Raw genomic sequence first — 15,635 nt, 5'->3', positions numbered from 1 at the left:
ATTCATATCCAGAAAAATATATATTCCAATATAATATACTCAGCATAAACATTTTAAATAGATTCTATATTTTTGGTCCATCCATGACATATTACTAAAGTAGCCTATTTACTGTTGTTGATGTGGGTCACTTGCTGTTAGCCAATTCACTTTCTCGTACCAGGAGAGCTGAAAGGAACGAGTATTATTCCCTACCTTTTTCACCAAGTCAATTTGAGGCGTTGCTCTACCCTGCTCTTTAATTTTAATTTTTTCCTCGAAAGGAAGACTGGCAAATGGCTTTGCCAAAATTAAATCAGCAATGCTTGGCATCCGTGCGCAGCTTTCTTGCTAGCTGACTAGCCCCCTCAAGTTCAAGTTCAGTCACTCAAATAAATGAAATTTCTGGAACTAAGATAGCAAACTTGACAACACTATATTTACACTTTATTTACAATGAAAATATATACAAACTAAAAAAGCTGGTAGAAACTGTATGTAATGAATGAAATCGAAATGTAAGCTGATCTCTTACAATACACCACAGCACTTCCGATCAGTGTTGCCAGATACTGCTGACGTTTTCCAGCCCAAAATATGTTCAAAACCCGCCAAAATGTACTTAAAACCGCCCAATCTGGCAACACTGCTTCCGATTCCGCATGGGACTGAACTGAAATTCACCGCTGCCTGTCTATAGTTGAAACGAGCTGTCACTCAAAGAAAATATCCGGACGCTTTCACCAATCACCAGTCTCCTCGCGGAAACTGCCATGTCCCTCCCATTGTGAGGCTCGGAGTCCGTGGGCGGGCATTTTCGCAGTATTTGTCCAATAACCGTCTTGCATTTTGAGATTGACAAGCGCATAGCTCCCAAATGCCGTTGAAGTCCACTGAGGCTGGGAGTCAGTGAGACTCCGTGGGCGGGCATTTTCACAGTATTTGTCCAATAACTGTCTTGCATTTTGAGATTGACAAGCGCATAGCTCCCAAATGCCATTGAAGTCCACTGAGGCTGGGCTGCATCGCGCTGTCACGAGGGTGAAAAACTCACGCACACATTAGGCGAACTGGGGAAAGTTATAACGGAATGATTTCACACTGTAGTTGGGTTGAGCACATATATTTCTATGATTCTGGATCTGAAATAGCAATGTTATATGTTCGTCATTTTTAGAGGAGGCTGAGCCTCCCTCGTTGTCTTAGAGCAATCGCCCATGTATTATAGTCATGCTGTCTGTTGTTGCCCAAATGAGGATGGGTTCCCTTTTGAGTCTGGTTCCTCTCGAGGTTTCTTCCTCATGTCGTCTGAGGGAGTTTTTCCTTGCCACCGTCGCCACAGGCTTGCTCATTGGGGATAGATTAGGGATAAAATTAGCTCATGTTTTAAGTCGTTCAAATTCTGTAAAGCTGCTTTGCGACAATGTTTATTGTTAAAAGTGCTATACAAATAAACTTGACTTGACTTGATACACGAGGGAGGGTGTGAATACTTTGTAGGAATACAGGAACAATAATACACACCTGCATTCTGCAAATAACTTGAACAAAATGACCCTAATGAAAGAGTACTCCAGAAACGACTTCAAATCTCCATCTGTCAAATGATTTTCAAATTATAGAGCACTTTATGTTCAGTAGTAACTTCTGCTCTGATGTCAACTTATTCCCGACTGCAAAGGAAAGACTGATGTTGATCTTTTCACCTAAAAGATATCTTTGTTTTGTTCTCTTCTTCAGTATCGGTAATTCCAAATAATTTCATACTCGTTCAGACTTAAAACTGCATCTAGCATTTTGTATACATGATTTCCAGGCCTACAGTGTGTGTGCTCAAGACAGAGTAAAGTGAATTAGCAGAATTGCTGCACGACGATGATATAAACACAATTTCCAGCAGTCATCATCGACGATTAATCCGTATATGTGCTGTAAAATGGAGTCCTCTGGTTAATAACTGCAACTAAACGTTTCCGGTAACTGTTGATCAGTCCTGCACACCGGCTTGGAGGAATTTTAGCCCATTCCTCCGTACAGAACAGCTTCAACTCTGGGATGTTGGTGGGTTTCCTCACATGAACTGCTCACTTCAGGTCCTTCCACAACATTTCGATTGGATTAAGGTCAGGACTTTGACTTGGCCATTCCCAAACATTAACTTTATTCTTCTTTAACCATTCTTTGGTAGAATGACTTGTGTGCTTAGGGTCGTTGTCTTGCTGCATGACCCACTTTCTCTTGAGATTCAGTTCATGGACAGATGTCCTGACATTTTCCTTTAGAATTGGCTGGTATAATTCAGAATTCATTGTTCCATCAATGATGGCAAGCCGTCCTGGCCCAGATGCAGCAAAACAGGCCCAAACCATGATACTACCACCACCATGTTTCACAGATGGGATAAGGTTCTTATGCTGGAGTGCAGTGTTTTCCTTTCTCCAAACATAACGCTTCTCATTTAAACCAAAAAGTTCTATTTTGGTCTCATCCGTCCACAAAACATTTTTCCAGTAGCCTTCTGGCTTGTCCACATGATCTTTAGCAAACTGCAGACGAGCAGCAATGTTCTTTTTGGAGAGCAGTAGCTTTCTCCTTGCAACCCTGCCATGGTGGACTCATGAACATTAACATTAGCCAATGTGAGAGAGGCCTTCATTTGCTTAGAAGTTACCCTGGGGTCCTTTGTGACCTCGCCGACTATTACACGCCTTGTTCTTGGAGTGATCTTTGTTGGCTGACCACTCCTGGGGAGGGTAACAATGGTCTTGAATTTCCTCCATTTGTACACAATCTGTCTGACTGTGGATTGATGGAGTCCAAACTCTTTAGAGATGGTTTTGTAACCTTTTCCAGCCTGATGAGCATCAACAACACTTTTTCTGAGGTCCTCAGAAATCTCCTTTGTTCGTGCCATGATACACTTCCACAAACACGTGTTGTGAAGATCAGACTTTGATAGATCCCTGTTCTTTAAATAAAACAGGGTGCCCACTCACACCTGATTGTCATCCCATTGATTGAAAACACCTGACTCTAATTTCACCTTCAAATTAACTGCTAATCCTAGAGGTTCACATACCTTTGCCACTCACAGATATGTAATATTGGATCATTTTCCTCAATAAATAAATGACCAAGTATAATAATTTTGTCTCATTTGTTTAACTGGGTTCTCTTTATCTACTTTTAGGACTTGTGTGAAACTCTGATGATGTTTTAGGTCATATTTATGCAGAAATATAGAAAATTCAAAAGGGTTCACAAATTTTCAAGCACCACTGTACACTCTGCTTTGCTGTGATCGCAGGAAGTTAACTATGATGAAATAAAAGCTTGTTTTAAATAGAAAGCACTGATTGCACTGCTTCTACACAATCACAACACTCAATATAGTAGAGTGGCGGCTACAATGATCGACACCTTAATGATCTTTTGGCCGTTGCAAAAGTAGAAAAGACTTTCAGTACGTAAATTGTGCATGAATAATTACTCAAACTTCTGCTGGAAAAAAATGAGTTGATTCCCGCCCAATTACTTAGTGTATCAGATCACGTGACACCATTCCACAAGTATTGACACCTTTGTCCACAATTATCGACATCCAGATGATTATTTATTAAAAAAATATTCGGTATGTGGTATCAAATTAACAAAACATAGTTTTTATGTAAAATTTGTTTTACACAGATTTATATTTAGTACAAAATATCTTTCATACAAATATATCGATGATGGTGTTTACATAAATGAGGAAGTAATTCTAATGTTTGTAAACAAATGAACTGATAATGTTTAACCTGTCAGAAAATCTTTTTGTTCCACTTTCTACCCACTTTCTAAGTATTTTCGTCGATCACATTTTGGTCATCATTCGTTGTTGTTTGTATTAATTTCTAGTTTTGTAATTTAATAATAAATGTCAACAGGGAATTGACATCGTAACCACGTGAAAATCCAGGTCAAAGGTCGCATGTCATTCCTCGAACCAAAGTATTGAGGTTTTTCACCCACGTGACCAAGTCATGTGATGCATCGTTAGGCTGCCATTTTGGACGTCACGGCTCGAATCAGTTTGAATGTGAGGAAGGCAACAAACGAAAAACATAAAAGAAAAAGGAGCGAGATGCAGAAAACACCTTCACTATCCAGCGACGTAGGGCATTTACAGGGCGAGCAGAGGGAGAGGTATTTGCAAAAATTGAGGTTAGCAGGCTTAGAGAACGACGTTTACCTGCTTCCACCAGGATTGTTCACTGACGTACGGAAGTACACGAAGCCCTCGTCTTTACCTGACTTCGGCCCACATGATCTGTATACCCATGTCGTTAAAAACCCATCGCCATACACAGGTATTGATCTGAAAGCGTATAAGAGTTTGGATGCCTACAAATATTTTGTGTCAGGCTGGGTAACATGCCTACATCAGCGGGTCGTCCCTGGAGCCGGTGGTCGCCATCTTATTACAGCTAAGGTTTGTTCACATTTTCATTTACTTTCGGTCCTCAGGATAAACAAAATGTTATTAAATGTCATTGAAATAACTTCTTAGTCTGTTGAGACATGGCCCGTTATAAATTTGCTGTTACCAGGCAATGACCAAGAACTGTATTATTAGGGTCGGTGTCTGTGTTGTAGCAGTGTACTAGCAGCTAGCTGTTAGCACTAGCTAATGTCAACAACATAGTAGCTAGTATGTTACTGTAGCAATGTTTACGTTCAGTCATTTGGATGACTGTTAAAACCTTTCAGTCTCAAGTTTTTCCTTTACTGTATTTACTAGTTTACTGTAATTATGATCCAGCAGCTATTTACACCGGATCCAGTGTAAATAGCTGCCGGAGCGCGCTCCGGAACCTCGGCCGGAGCACTCCGGGAGCAAACCGGAGCGTGCTGCTTAATTTGAGGGGGAGCAAGCCGGAGCACGCTGCTTAATTTGAGGGGGAGCAAGCCGGAGCGCGCTCCGGAACCTCGGCCGGAGCACTCCGGGAGCAAGCCGGAGTGCGCTGCTTAATTTGAGGGGGAGCAAGCCGGAGCGCGCTCCGGCAGCTATTTACACTGGATCCGGTGTAAATAGCTGCCGGATCATAATTACAGTAAGCTAGTAAATACAGTAAAGGAAAAACTTGAGACTGAAAGGTTTTAACAGTCATCCAAATGACTGAACGTAAACATTGCTACAGTAACATACTAGCTACTATGTTGTTGACATTAGCTAGCTTGACCTTCAAAATGGCGGACACCGGGGCGTCACGTGACCCTGTGACGTCAGGTGAAATACCTCAATAAAATGTTTACTGACATTGTAATATGTGGTAGATATTTACAACAAACTGCAAAAAATATATACATATATATTTTCTGAATGGAATAGAAAAATCGGAATATTTCAAGCATGTAATTTTTTATATGCTAGGAATTTAATTCTGGTCTAATTCTATTTATTGCAATCGGATTCCAAATACTCTATAAACATTCCATTCTGTTATGAATCAGGAAAAAAAAATATTATAAATCACAGCACTTTTATTTTTTTAAAAGTACTCCATCTACTTCAGCAATGTTACACAAAGATCGAGCCATAACAGTTGTAAATGTCATTTAATTCCACAGGGTGTCGATAATGGTGGACACTGGTGAAAGTGATCACTATTATCGACACCTCACGTGACTTCTCAAACGTGCGTTTAGATACAAAACAGCGACTGTCACATGAAAGAGTAAGAAATAAAGTAGGTTTTGACAAAGAGATCATGAAATATCGGTGAATTTGATCAGTAAAAACATGTCCATGATCTTTCCACCATGTTTACCTGCGATGATAACGCCCGGGTTTTCCTTAAATTGCTGATTGTGCTAAAAAATATTCCATCTCAGGTAAAGAGCTGTGTCATCAGACGACAAGGGGGTCTTCCAGTTGATTAATTAACCAATAATAACTGTTGTAACTGAAACTCACCTTTGTAAAATGGTCTTTTATTGGTAAATCTGAAAAGGTGTCGATAATTATGGACTGTCGATTATTGTAGCCGCCGCTCTAGTATAATCCCGTGTTAATAACTGTAGCTGCTATGCAAGAATCAAGCAGGCAAAAAAATCTCAATCTTATCATATTTATGTTACTCACTGTGTCCGTATGAAATATATACTGAGAGATGTATTACTCATGAGTAAAAGTCCAGCAGCAACAATCCACTTCGTCCTCTTCTAAGCTTTTTTTTTTCCCCAGTTTCAGTGTCGTTATGTTGCAGAGGAGAAGTTGCTGCCAATCATTATGCAGTGTGATACTTCCACACCCACACTGTCCTAATCAGGCAGAAAGTTGTAGCTTGTAGCTTTAACTATAATGAAACTCTAGTTCTGGGTATACAGTCCCTGAAGCTACGCTTTGGGACAGATCCTGACTCTATCAACATGACGTTAACTTACAGCCATTACTTTTACTGTGTGTACACAAAACGAAAATACAGTGATCAAGTAGTGAAGTGATGATCCGATGAAGAGTTCCTCATTTCTGACTGTTGAAACTTTGAGCTGAATTAAATTTCCTGATTCTACAAGTTTTGAAGAAGTGAGCGTCCCGCTAGTTGTGTGTGAAACGGTCCTGTATGGGGCTGTGAGGCCTCACCTCTTCATCCTCCTCCATGTACTGGTTATATCGCTGCTCCATCATCTCCCTCTGCCAGCGTTCCTGCTCCAACGTCTGCTGGATCAGCTGTGCTACCTCACTCTGCTCACCGGGCTTCTCTCGGCCAATGATAAACCTGCAGTACACACGTTGTGACATGTTTTAGTTGTAGCACCTCATCATCATGGAATGACTTGTGCATTTAATCTCATCAGTGTTTCCCCTACCATAATATTGGGGGTGCTCCCCCCCAACAGGACCCTGCACTTCCCCTTGAAAGCCTCCCCCCATACACAAACATTTTAAGGTCCAAAAAAACAAACAAAGAAAACAGCAGTACAGTTCTATTGTAACCATCGTTATAATTCTTGTTCTAAAATAAACGTGAAGACTTAAATATGACTCCTTTAACTGTTTGTTCAGGTCCAAATGCTCTGTAATAGAAGCCGTGGTGCAGGCGACCATCCTCATCCAGCCCAAAACCAGTAAACACTGCTTATTATCATATTTTAAGCCATTCACAAGAATATTGTTTATCAGTATGATTGCTCCCGTTTTTTTTTCATTCCCTGCATCCGAAACCGTTCACTCGTTCACTACTTCCTATATAGGGAATTACTATATAGACCCTTCCCGCATGACGTCACCGCGCCGCGAGATTTCGGTAGTCGCCATATTGGAAGACCAAGTACACATCTATGCAAGTACATACATACATAAAACAAACTACACCTGAAATGTAGCCAGGGCCGGTTCTGCCCTAATCTGGACCCGGGTGCAACATCGCGCAAACCCCCCCCCCCAAAAAAAAACAAAAACAAAACACACCAGTCTAAATCAGGACAACCAGTGTTCGAACTATGGGGGTACTCGGGGGATCTGAGATCCCCTGAAACAGACATGAGATCCCTTGAAAACATGATTTGGGAAATGTTGGATGGTCTCTAAAATATTGGCAAAATGATGTTTATTGACATAGCAATCGTGTGTAACGGGAAGCATTTGCATATCCGAAGTGTTGTGTTTACATCAAAGATTAAATAAACCGATATGACAACGACTGCTGCTGCCAGGTTGGTTGTTGAGTAGCTTGACTGTTTTTTTTGTTCTTGCGTGTGGTATCATTGTTGACGCGAGGTTGTTTTTTGAACATGCCAATGCGGACACGATTTCCCCTGATGAGTTATGACTTCAGACGCGATGCGTGTGTGGAGGTGTGGAGTCCGCGTGATATGTGCGTAAGATAGGCTTGTCATGTGTTTGGAGATCCGCGCTCCGAGACAAGCGCAAGCACCCCCCAGGGAAAAAAAGGGACCCCCAAAAAATATCGGCATAGTTCGAACACTGAGGACAACCATCACATAACTATAACTATAAACATTTTATATCAACTATTTTAACTAAATGGGCTATAATAAATAAGCCTGCAGGCAGCCACGGCGGGCTGCCTCAGAAAAGTAACCATTTGTCCTACTTTAAAACTCGTTTTGCTTTTTCTGCCTCCTTTTTTGTATTTTCGACCCTGCGTTTATTTTCTTTCCTTTTCTGAAAACCCGATTTGGTCTTCCAATATGGCGCAGGGTTTGTTTACTTCCGGTTTCCGGTGACGTCAGTGGGAAGGGTCTATAGAGGACTATATAGCTGATAAAATGAAAAAACACTTTCGGACACTAGTCCGTCATGCTGGTATTCACGTCATTACTGTCGCACAATTAAAACGTGCCAGATCAGTCGGCTGGTGGGTTTTCAAAATAATAAATACATGCATGTATTTTTGTGATAAATCCATATTATACTGAGCGTATTTCCCACATTAATCAATACAAAGTACCTGTATCTTTCAGTTCTTTTTTAAATCAAGGTTGAATACTTTCTTCTTTGCCGCTGCCTTTTATTAAATCAAATTTGAGACTTTTAATTTGATTTCTTTCAGCGCGACCGCAATGCATGATGGGATATATTGCTTTGGTTAGTGACTGTCGGTTGTACACTACTTTTCATGATGCACTGTGGGATACTTTGAGTGCACTATACAGTATATCCATCCATCCATTATCTGTAGCCGCTTTATCCTGTTCTACAGGGCCGCAGGCAAGCTGGAGCCTATCCCAGCTGACTACGGGCGAAAGGCGGGGTACACCCTGGACAAGTCGCCAGGTCATCACAGGGCTGACACATAGACACAGACAACCATTCACACTCACATTCACACCTACGGTCAATTTAGAGTCACCAGTTAACCTAACCTGCATGTCTTTGGACTGTGGGGGAAACCGGAGCACCCGGAGGAAACCCACGCGGACACGGGGAGAACATGCAAACTCTGCACAGAAAGGCCCTCGCCGGCCACAGGGCTCGAACCCAGGACCTTCTTGCTGTGAGGCGACAGTGCTAACCACTACACCACCGTGCCGCCATGCGCTATATAAAGGTGTAAGAATTCTCACTATCGTTTCAGACAGCACTACAAAATGGCGTCCCCACCATATAGTGCCCTATATAGTGAGTAGGCCGCGATTTCAGACACAGGGGTTGTTTCATTTGCAATGCTGTTTCAATGTTATTTGTGAATGTCCTGTGTCTGAATGTTGTTTGTGGTCACTATTGTCCTTATTTTCTTGCCATACACAATGAAGAACCAGTCAGGTCAGAAATATGACTACAGCGGAAACTGGTCTATGTTATGTGTTTATTTTGTAACCCTCAATGAAATTTCAGCAACCCTGCATTTTTAAAATGCCAATTAAACTGAAGCAGAAACACAGCAACGTAAAGTGTACACTTGCTGCCCTGGGCTAGCTCATCCAGCGAAAGCACTGCTTCTGCATTCAGTGGCAATGAATCAAATCTAATCCACAGCTGTGCCAAATGGCATCTATAGCCCAGGGTTCCAGTTGGTCTCTCTCCAGGCTCGCTGTGTAATGCCAGCAATACAGACATAGAAAAAGACATAGTTGTGGCAGGAAGGCACGTGAGAAGTATGCGCCGGAGCACCTGACCAGACTGGTGGTGTTGCTGTATGATAAATACGGCTTTGATGACAATAAGAAGCCAAGCTACCTCATCTACCTGGGAAGGAAGCTGGGGAAAGTGAAGAAGTCTTCAGGTGAAGGGTTAAATAGTGGGAATCTGAAAAGTTCATACTTGACCCCCAAACTCCTTTCATACGTGTACTTTAAAATGTATATCATGCCTTTTTGCAATGCTTTAAAATGAATATGTGTCATGAGTAGCGACTAAAATGAATTAATAAAGCAGGGGAAAAAATAATATAAATCATCTCATTATCTCTAGCCACTTTATCCTGTTCTACAGGGTCGCAGGCAAGCTGGAGCCTATCCCAGCTGACTACGGGCGAAAGGCGGGGTACACCCTGGACAAGTCGCCAGGTCATCACAGGGCTGACACATAGACACAGGCAACCATTCACACTCACACCTACGGTCAATTTAGAGTCACCAGTTAACCTAACCTGCATGTCTTTGGACTGTGGGGGAAACCGGAGCACCCGGAGGAAACCCACGCGGACAACATGCAAACTCCGCACAGAAAGGCCCTCGCCGGCCACGGGGCTCGAACCCGGACCTTCTTGCTGTGAGGCGACAGCGCTAACCACTACACCACCGTGCCACCCAATATAAATCATTTGTTATTTTATTATCAAGAACAAAACTATTGATAAATCGTGGCTTTCGTATCCCGGAAAAAGGCAGCCTTGCCTCAGGGCTAATCTCGCACGATGTCACACGTAGAACCCTGGTTATCTGGGTCATTTCCATTCATCTGATTCCGTGCTTGTTTACTCACTGAGATTGAATATTGTTGTAAGAATCTTGCAAAAATAACGATGTGAAAGCACTGCATTGTGTTTGGATGCTCAAATTGCTATACAACAGGACATTTGGTTCAGCTTAGAATAAAAATCCACAAACCAATCTGTGTTTCCAGTTCTCTCTGGCTGCTGGTGCGCTCTCGGTGGTGAGTGGGACTGTCGTGAACCGAGTGAACTGGCAGTTTCTCATCTCGGGGGCTCAAAAAGACTAGCCTGGGCCCGCCCATCCTAAGTGTGACGCAACACAAGGGCCTGTTGTGAGCTTAGTCTGGCCAGGCAAGCTATCTACAGCTCTTCCAAGCTCCCGAAAAATCGGGAGCCAATCAACTTTGAGCATCTCCAACGGCCCTGGGTAGAGGCGTGTTCAAGGCAGTGACGTAGTAGAACTGCAACCGGAAGCCATAGATTGTTTACAGAATCTATGCCGGAAGCGCTTCATTCACTAGAAACATTACGAACATGGAGCAAGTTCTCATTGAAAACGGAGCAAAGAGCAGCCCTGGAGGTATTTATTGAAAGGAAAGACGTTTTCGCCTTGCTCCCGACCGGCTTCGGTAAGAGTTTAATCTACCAGTTAGCCCCGTCGCGTCACATACGTCAAAGGAAAGAGTGATGTGATTGGTTTAAGCTTCGTCACAGCCTTTTCTGGCTTCGACCAGTAGCAAACTGAGGCATTTCAGGGAGGCGGGTCAACCACGCACTTTGGGAAACGGTTGGGCTTAATATCTTTGCCAGACCAAACGCTCGCAGAGCTTTGAAGTCGCGTTAGCCAGACTACAAAAAGACAGCCCTGGAATATCCTTGATAATCTTCTGCCCCTTCATCCCACATACAGAAATCCCAATCACTATCGGAATTCTCTCCAAAGTGTGATTCCATATCGAGGCTGGTCTAACACAGGTCTAACCACTGCTGTACAAGGGAACGAAACCGATACCTGCTTCCTTGTTACACATGTGACGTCACGCACCCCTTTGGGATCTTCCGGACAAGTCTCGGGAGATTCCGTGAAAATCGGCTAATCTTACTGATTTTCCATCAATTTATGGCCTTTTGGATCAGCTATGGTTCAAAAACACATGGTCAATCAACATAATGATTGGTGCTTTGTACAAGGAAAAAAGTGGGGTTTAGCGACGTTACATACACTTTAAATAGCAAGTAAACAGGAAGGAGTTAAATGTAAGCTGCAGGTTCGTGTATGGACAGAAGCCAATAAAGTCACACTGATGTCTTCAGTCTATTTTTTAAATTTCATAATGTTCAGGTTTTCAAAGGCAAAAATCGTTTTATGTTAGTTGGCTATAGTAAGTCCACTGAAACACATAATCTCCTAAATACTGACCAAAAAAAAGTCATGTGTCACTTGATGTAGGAAAAGGTCTAAATATACAGTACATCATTTACAGTTACTTTAAACCCTTTGGTGACTGACCCCTTGAAAATGATTCCTCCAGGAACCATGACGTTTCAGTTGTCAAGACAACGGAAAAACTAAAATACAAATACAAGAGCATTTTGTTTTGTGCACAAGAGCATTGTGACGTATCTTTCTGTTTTTGTATTTTAGTTTTTCCGTTGTCTTGACAACTGAAACGTCATCGTTCCTGGAGGAACCATTTTCAAGGGGTCAGTCACCAAAGGGTTAAATCAGTCTTTTCCTTTATAAAGAAGAAGAAGCCTTTACAGTATTTGTCACATGCACACTCAAGCACAGTGAAATTCATCCTCTGCATTTAACCCATCTGAAGCAGTGAACACACACGCACCTGGGGAGCAGTTAGGGGTTAGATACCCTGCTCAAGGGCACTTCAGCCCAAGACCACCCCATGTTAACCTAACCACATGTCTTTGAACTGTGGGGGAAACCGGAGCACCCGGAGGAAACCCACGCAGACATGGGGAGAACATGCAAACTCCACACAGAAAGGCCCCCCATCGGCCACTGGGCTCGAACCCAGAACCTTCTTGCTGTGAGGCAACAGTGCTAACCACTACACCACCATGCCGCCACACCACAAATAACAAAATGTACTCGAACTGATGGTGTACAGTATAAACACGCAATTTTCAACAACTTTTTTTTTTCTGTGTTTGACTCTCACATGGTGTTCTACTAGCTGCATTTACAATAGTAAATGGCTAAAAGTAAGCAGACACCTGACCATCACAACCCTATGTGGTTCTTCTCCAAACTACTGTCACAAATTTGTAAGCACACAATTGTATAGAATGCCTTTGTATGCTGTAGCAATACAATTTCCCTTCACTTGAACTACAGGGCCCAAACCTGCTGTACTCCATGTACTGAGCATATTCAGTGAACAGGATGCCAGTTGGGATTCTGTCTAAAACACTAGTTTGGTTGTTTAATTTATTCAGTTGGATGTCTGTTTTTTTGCTAGGCAGCCTGAAAGGGAAAATATTAAGCTTTAATTGATAAACTGGTACTGTTTCAGTGCTTGACTACAAAATTACTCAAAATACCCACTGGTCGTGGACAAACAAAACAGGTTGAACCGTAAACTCAACCAAATCTATTGATTTCTTATATGTCCATTGCGTGACCTTAGAGCCCTCAGGTGGCACTGCCTGAGAAAGCATCATGCTAATGTGACAAATATAGCCACATGAGTTCAGGAGTATTTCAGAAAACTGTTATGTAACACAGTCCGCTGCTACATCCAGAAACCCAACCTGAAACTGTATTACACATGGAGGAAGCCATTCGTCAATTCTATTCAGAAATGCTGCCGATTTCTCTGGGCCTGAACTCATCTCAGATGGACCAAAAGACAGTGGAAACGTGCTGTGGTCAGATGAGTCCACATTTCAGCTTGTTTTCAGGAAAACTGGACATCGAGTTCTCAGTGCCAGACCATCCAGTTTGTTATCAGAGAAAAGTGCAAAAGCCAGCATCTGTGATGATATGGGGGTACATGGGTGAGTTGTATGTGTGTGAAGGCACCAGTGATGCAAAGGCGTATGTTGAAATTTTAGAGAGACATATTTTGCCATCAAGGCAACGTCTCTTCCCAGGAAGTCCATGCTTATTTGAGCATGGCTTCGTAGACACAGAGTGCGTGTGCTTGACCGGCCTGCTGCTAGTCCAGGTCTGTCTCCTATTGAGAATGTGTGGTGCATCATGAAGAGGAGAATCAGACAACAGTGACCGCGGACTGTTGAGCAGTTGAAGTCTTGTATCACGCAAGAATGGACAAAAGTTCCGATTGTAAACCTGAAACAATTAGTATCCTCAGATCCCATATGATTAAAAAGTATTATTAAAATGAATGGTGATGTAATACAATTGTAATAATGCCTCTGTCCCAACTTTTTTTGAGTGTGCTCGAGGCATTAAATTCTAACTTCATTTATATTTACAAAATACACTTAAGTTGGTCAGTGAAACTGTTGAAACTGTTGAAACTTCGTACTATTTTCAGTTAAATCAAGGTTCACGTGAATGAACAAATCACAGGTTTTTGCTTTTATTGCATTTTGGAAAATATCCCAACTTTTCTGGAAAGGGGGTTTGTATATTTATAACATGATATATACTATATTCATAATAACAAGAAGACAGAGTCATCTATATCCCCCGCCCTATATACCAACTATATACCAAGTTTCAAGATATTATTTGTCACATTTTTCAAGTTCTGCTGCAGGAAACCAACCCTACCTCTTTACACTGACCTCAGCAGCCCATGGCATAAATCCACCGGACCGTTGGTCCAGGTGAGCTAAAAATTAAAATTTCTCACATTGCTTAGTATCAAAAGGCACATATACATTACTTAATCAACACATATATCAACTTTCAAGACCATACCACTCGTAGTTTTCAAGTTCTGCTCCGGAAACAAAACCTACCCATAAGACTAACCTGAGAGACTAAGTCTGAAATTGTTTCCATGGAAACATGAAAAATTAAAATTTCTCAAATTTCATAGTATGAAAAGGCACATCTACATCACCTTTTTAACATATATACCAAGTTTCAAATCCGTATCATGAATAGTTTTGGATATATGCTCCAGAAACGAACATTGCTCTTAGAAACTAAGTCAAAATCAAAATTTTATGTAAAAATGTAAAAAACACTTTTTTTCAGAAAATCCAAAATAGCAAAAGACACCAGTTCACATGTTGCTTGATATGCATACAAAGTTTCATGAAGATATCTTCAGTAGTTTTAAAGATATAGCCCAGAAACGAAAACCTGACCAGACGGACAGCCGGAACCCGTTTCTATATCCTCTGCCAAACTTCGTTTGGGCGGGGGATAATAACACAGGTTTAGAGTGTGAAACAGTTTTCAGAAAGTACATTATCTGTCAAAAATAAAGTGACGGTTTTAATTTATAAACATGCATCACTGATAATGTCTTTGAGTATCCGTGTGAGAGTGAATGACACTCCTCAAGTTGTAAGAAAACAGTACGCTGGAGAAATGCACTTTTCTGCTCACAACACAATCGAATCTATTTAAAGACTACACTGCAATTTCACTTAACCAAAGAAAACTCACGATGTGGGATCATATCATTGCATACCAAAGACAATTCACTCAAATCCACAGAAAAATTCTGGAAATGTGTTTCTTTTCATGGAAAAAACAAGTACATACAGTGGATACAACGTGTCCTTTTTTAGAATGGCGTAGGTTCAGATTTCAGCACACAAACATGACCGTTATGCAATAACAGCAAGTAGAAACTATCCTACAACAATACTGAAGGGCAATATGAAGGGGAGGATTGATTTCAGCTGTTGGGTAGTGGTACAATCAGTAAACATTTATCTGACTTGCCGAAGTCAAGTACTATCTATTTGTTACAGCTCCTCAGTAAACCAGTATATATACACTCTAGGGCTGTAATGATACACCCAACTCACGATTCGATTCGTATCGCGATTTTTGACCCACGATTCGATACGCCCACGATTTTTTTAAAAATGTTTTTTTAAAGTAGTAAATTTGACTTATTAACATTTACTTACTTACATTAACTATTTAATAACAAATAATTCAGACCACTGCAGAGAATGAGTAATATGTATGCAAAAATGAACAAATGTATATCCAAAGATTGTTTTATTTCTCAAAATAATACTGTTGAGCCGGAAGCTCTGTTTTTTCCGGTTCTGAAAAAGTCATTTTTCCAAATCGTGTAACTCCGTTAAGATTTTTTT

General features: G+C 41.4%; 1 protein-coding gene across 1 annotated transcript in view; it reads right to left on the bottom strand.

Moving 5' to 3' along the window:
* Window positions 1-15,635, bottom strand: part of ppp1r9ba (protein phosphatase 1, regulatory subunit 9Ba) — a 142,912-nt gene that overhangs the window by 18,650 nt on the left and 108,627 nt on the right. Inside the window, exon 6 of the mRNA XM_060901757.1 lies at window positions 6,605-6,740. Coding sequence (XP_060757740.1) covers window positions 6,605-6,740 — 136 coding nt within the window. The remainder of the gene's footprint in view (window positions 1-6,604; window positions 6,741-15,635) is intronic.

The sequence above is a fragment of the Neoarius graeffei genome, chromosome 20, assembly GCF_027579695.1.
Source record: "Neoarius graeffei isolate fNeoGra1 chromosome 20, fNeoGra1.pri, whole genome shotgun sequence".
Lineage (NCBI taxonomy): Eukaryota > Metazoa > Chordata > Actinopteri > Siluriformes > Ariidae > Neoarius > Neoarius graeffei.
The sequence above is the reverse complement of the archived record's forward strand: the minus strand, read 5'-3'. Positions and strand labels throughout refer to the sequence as shown.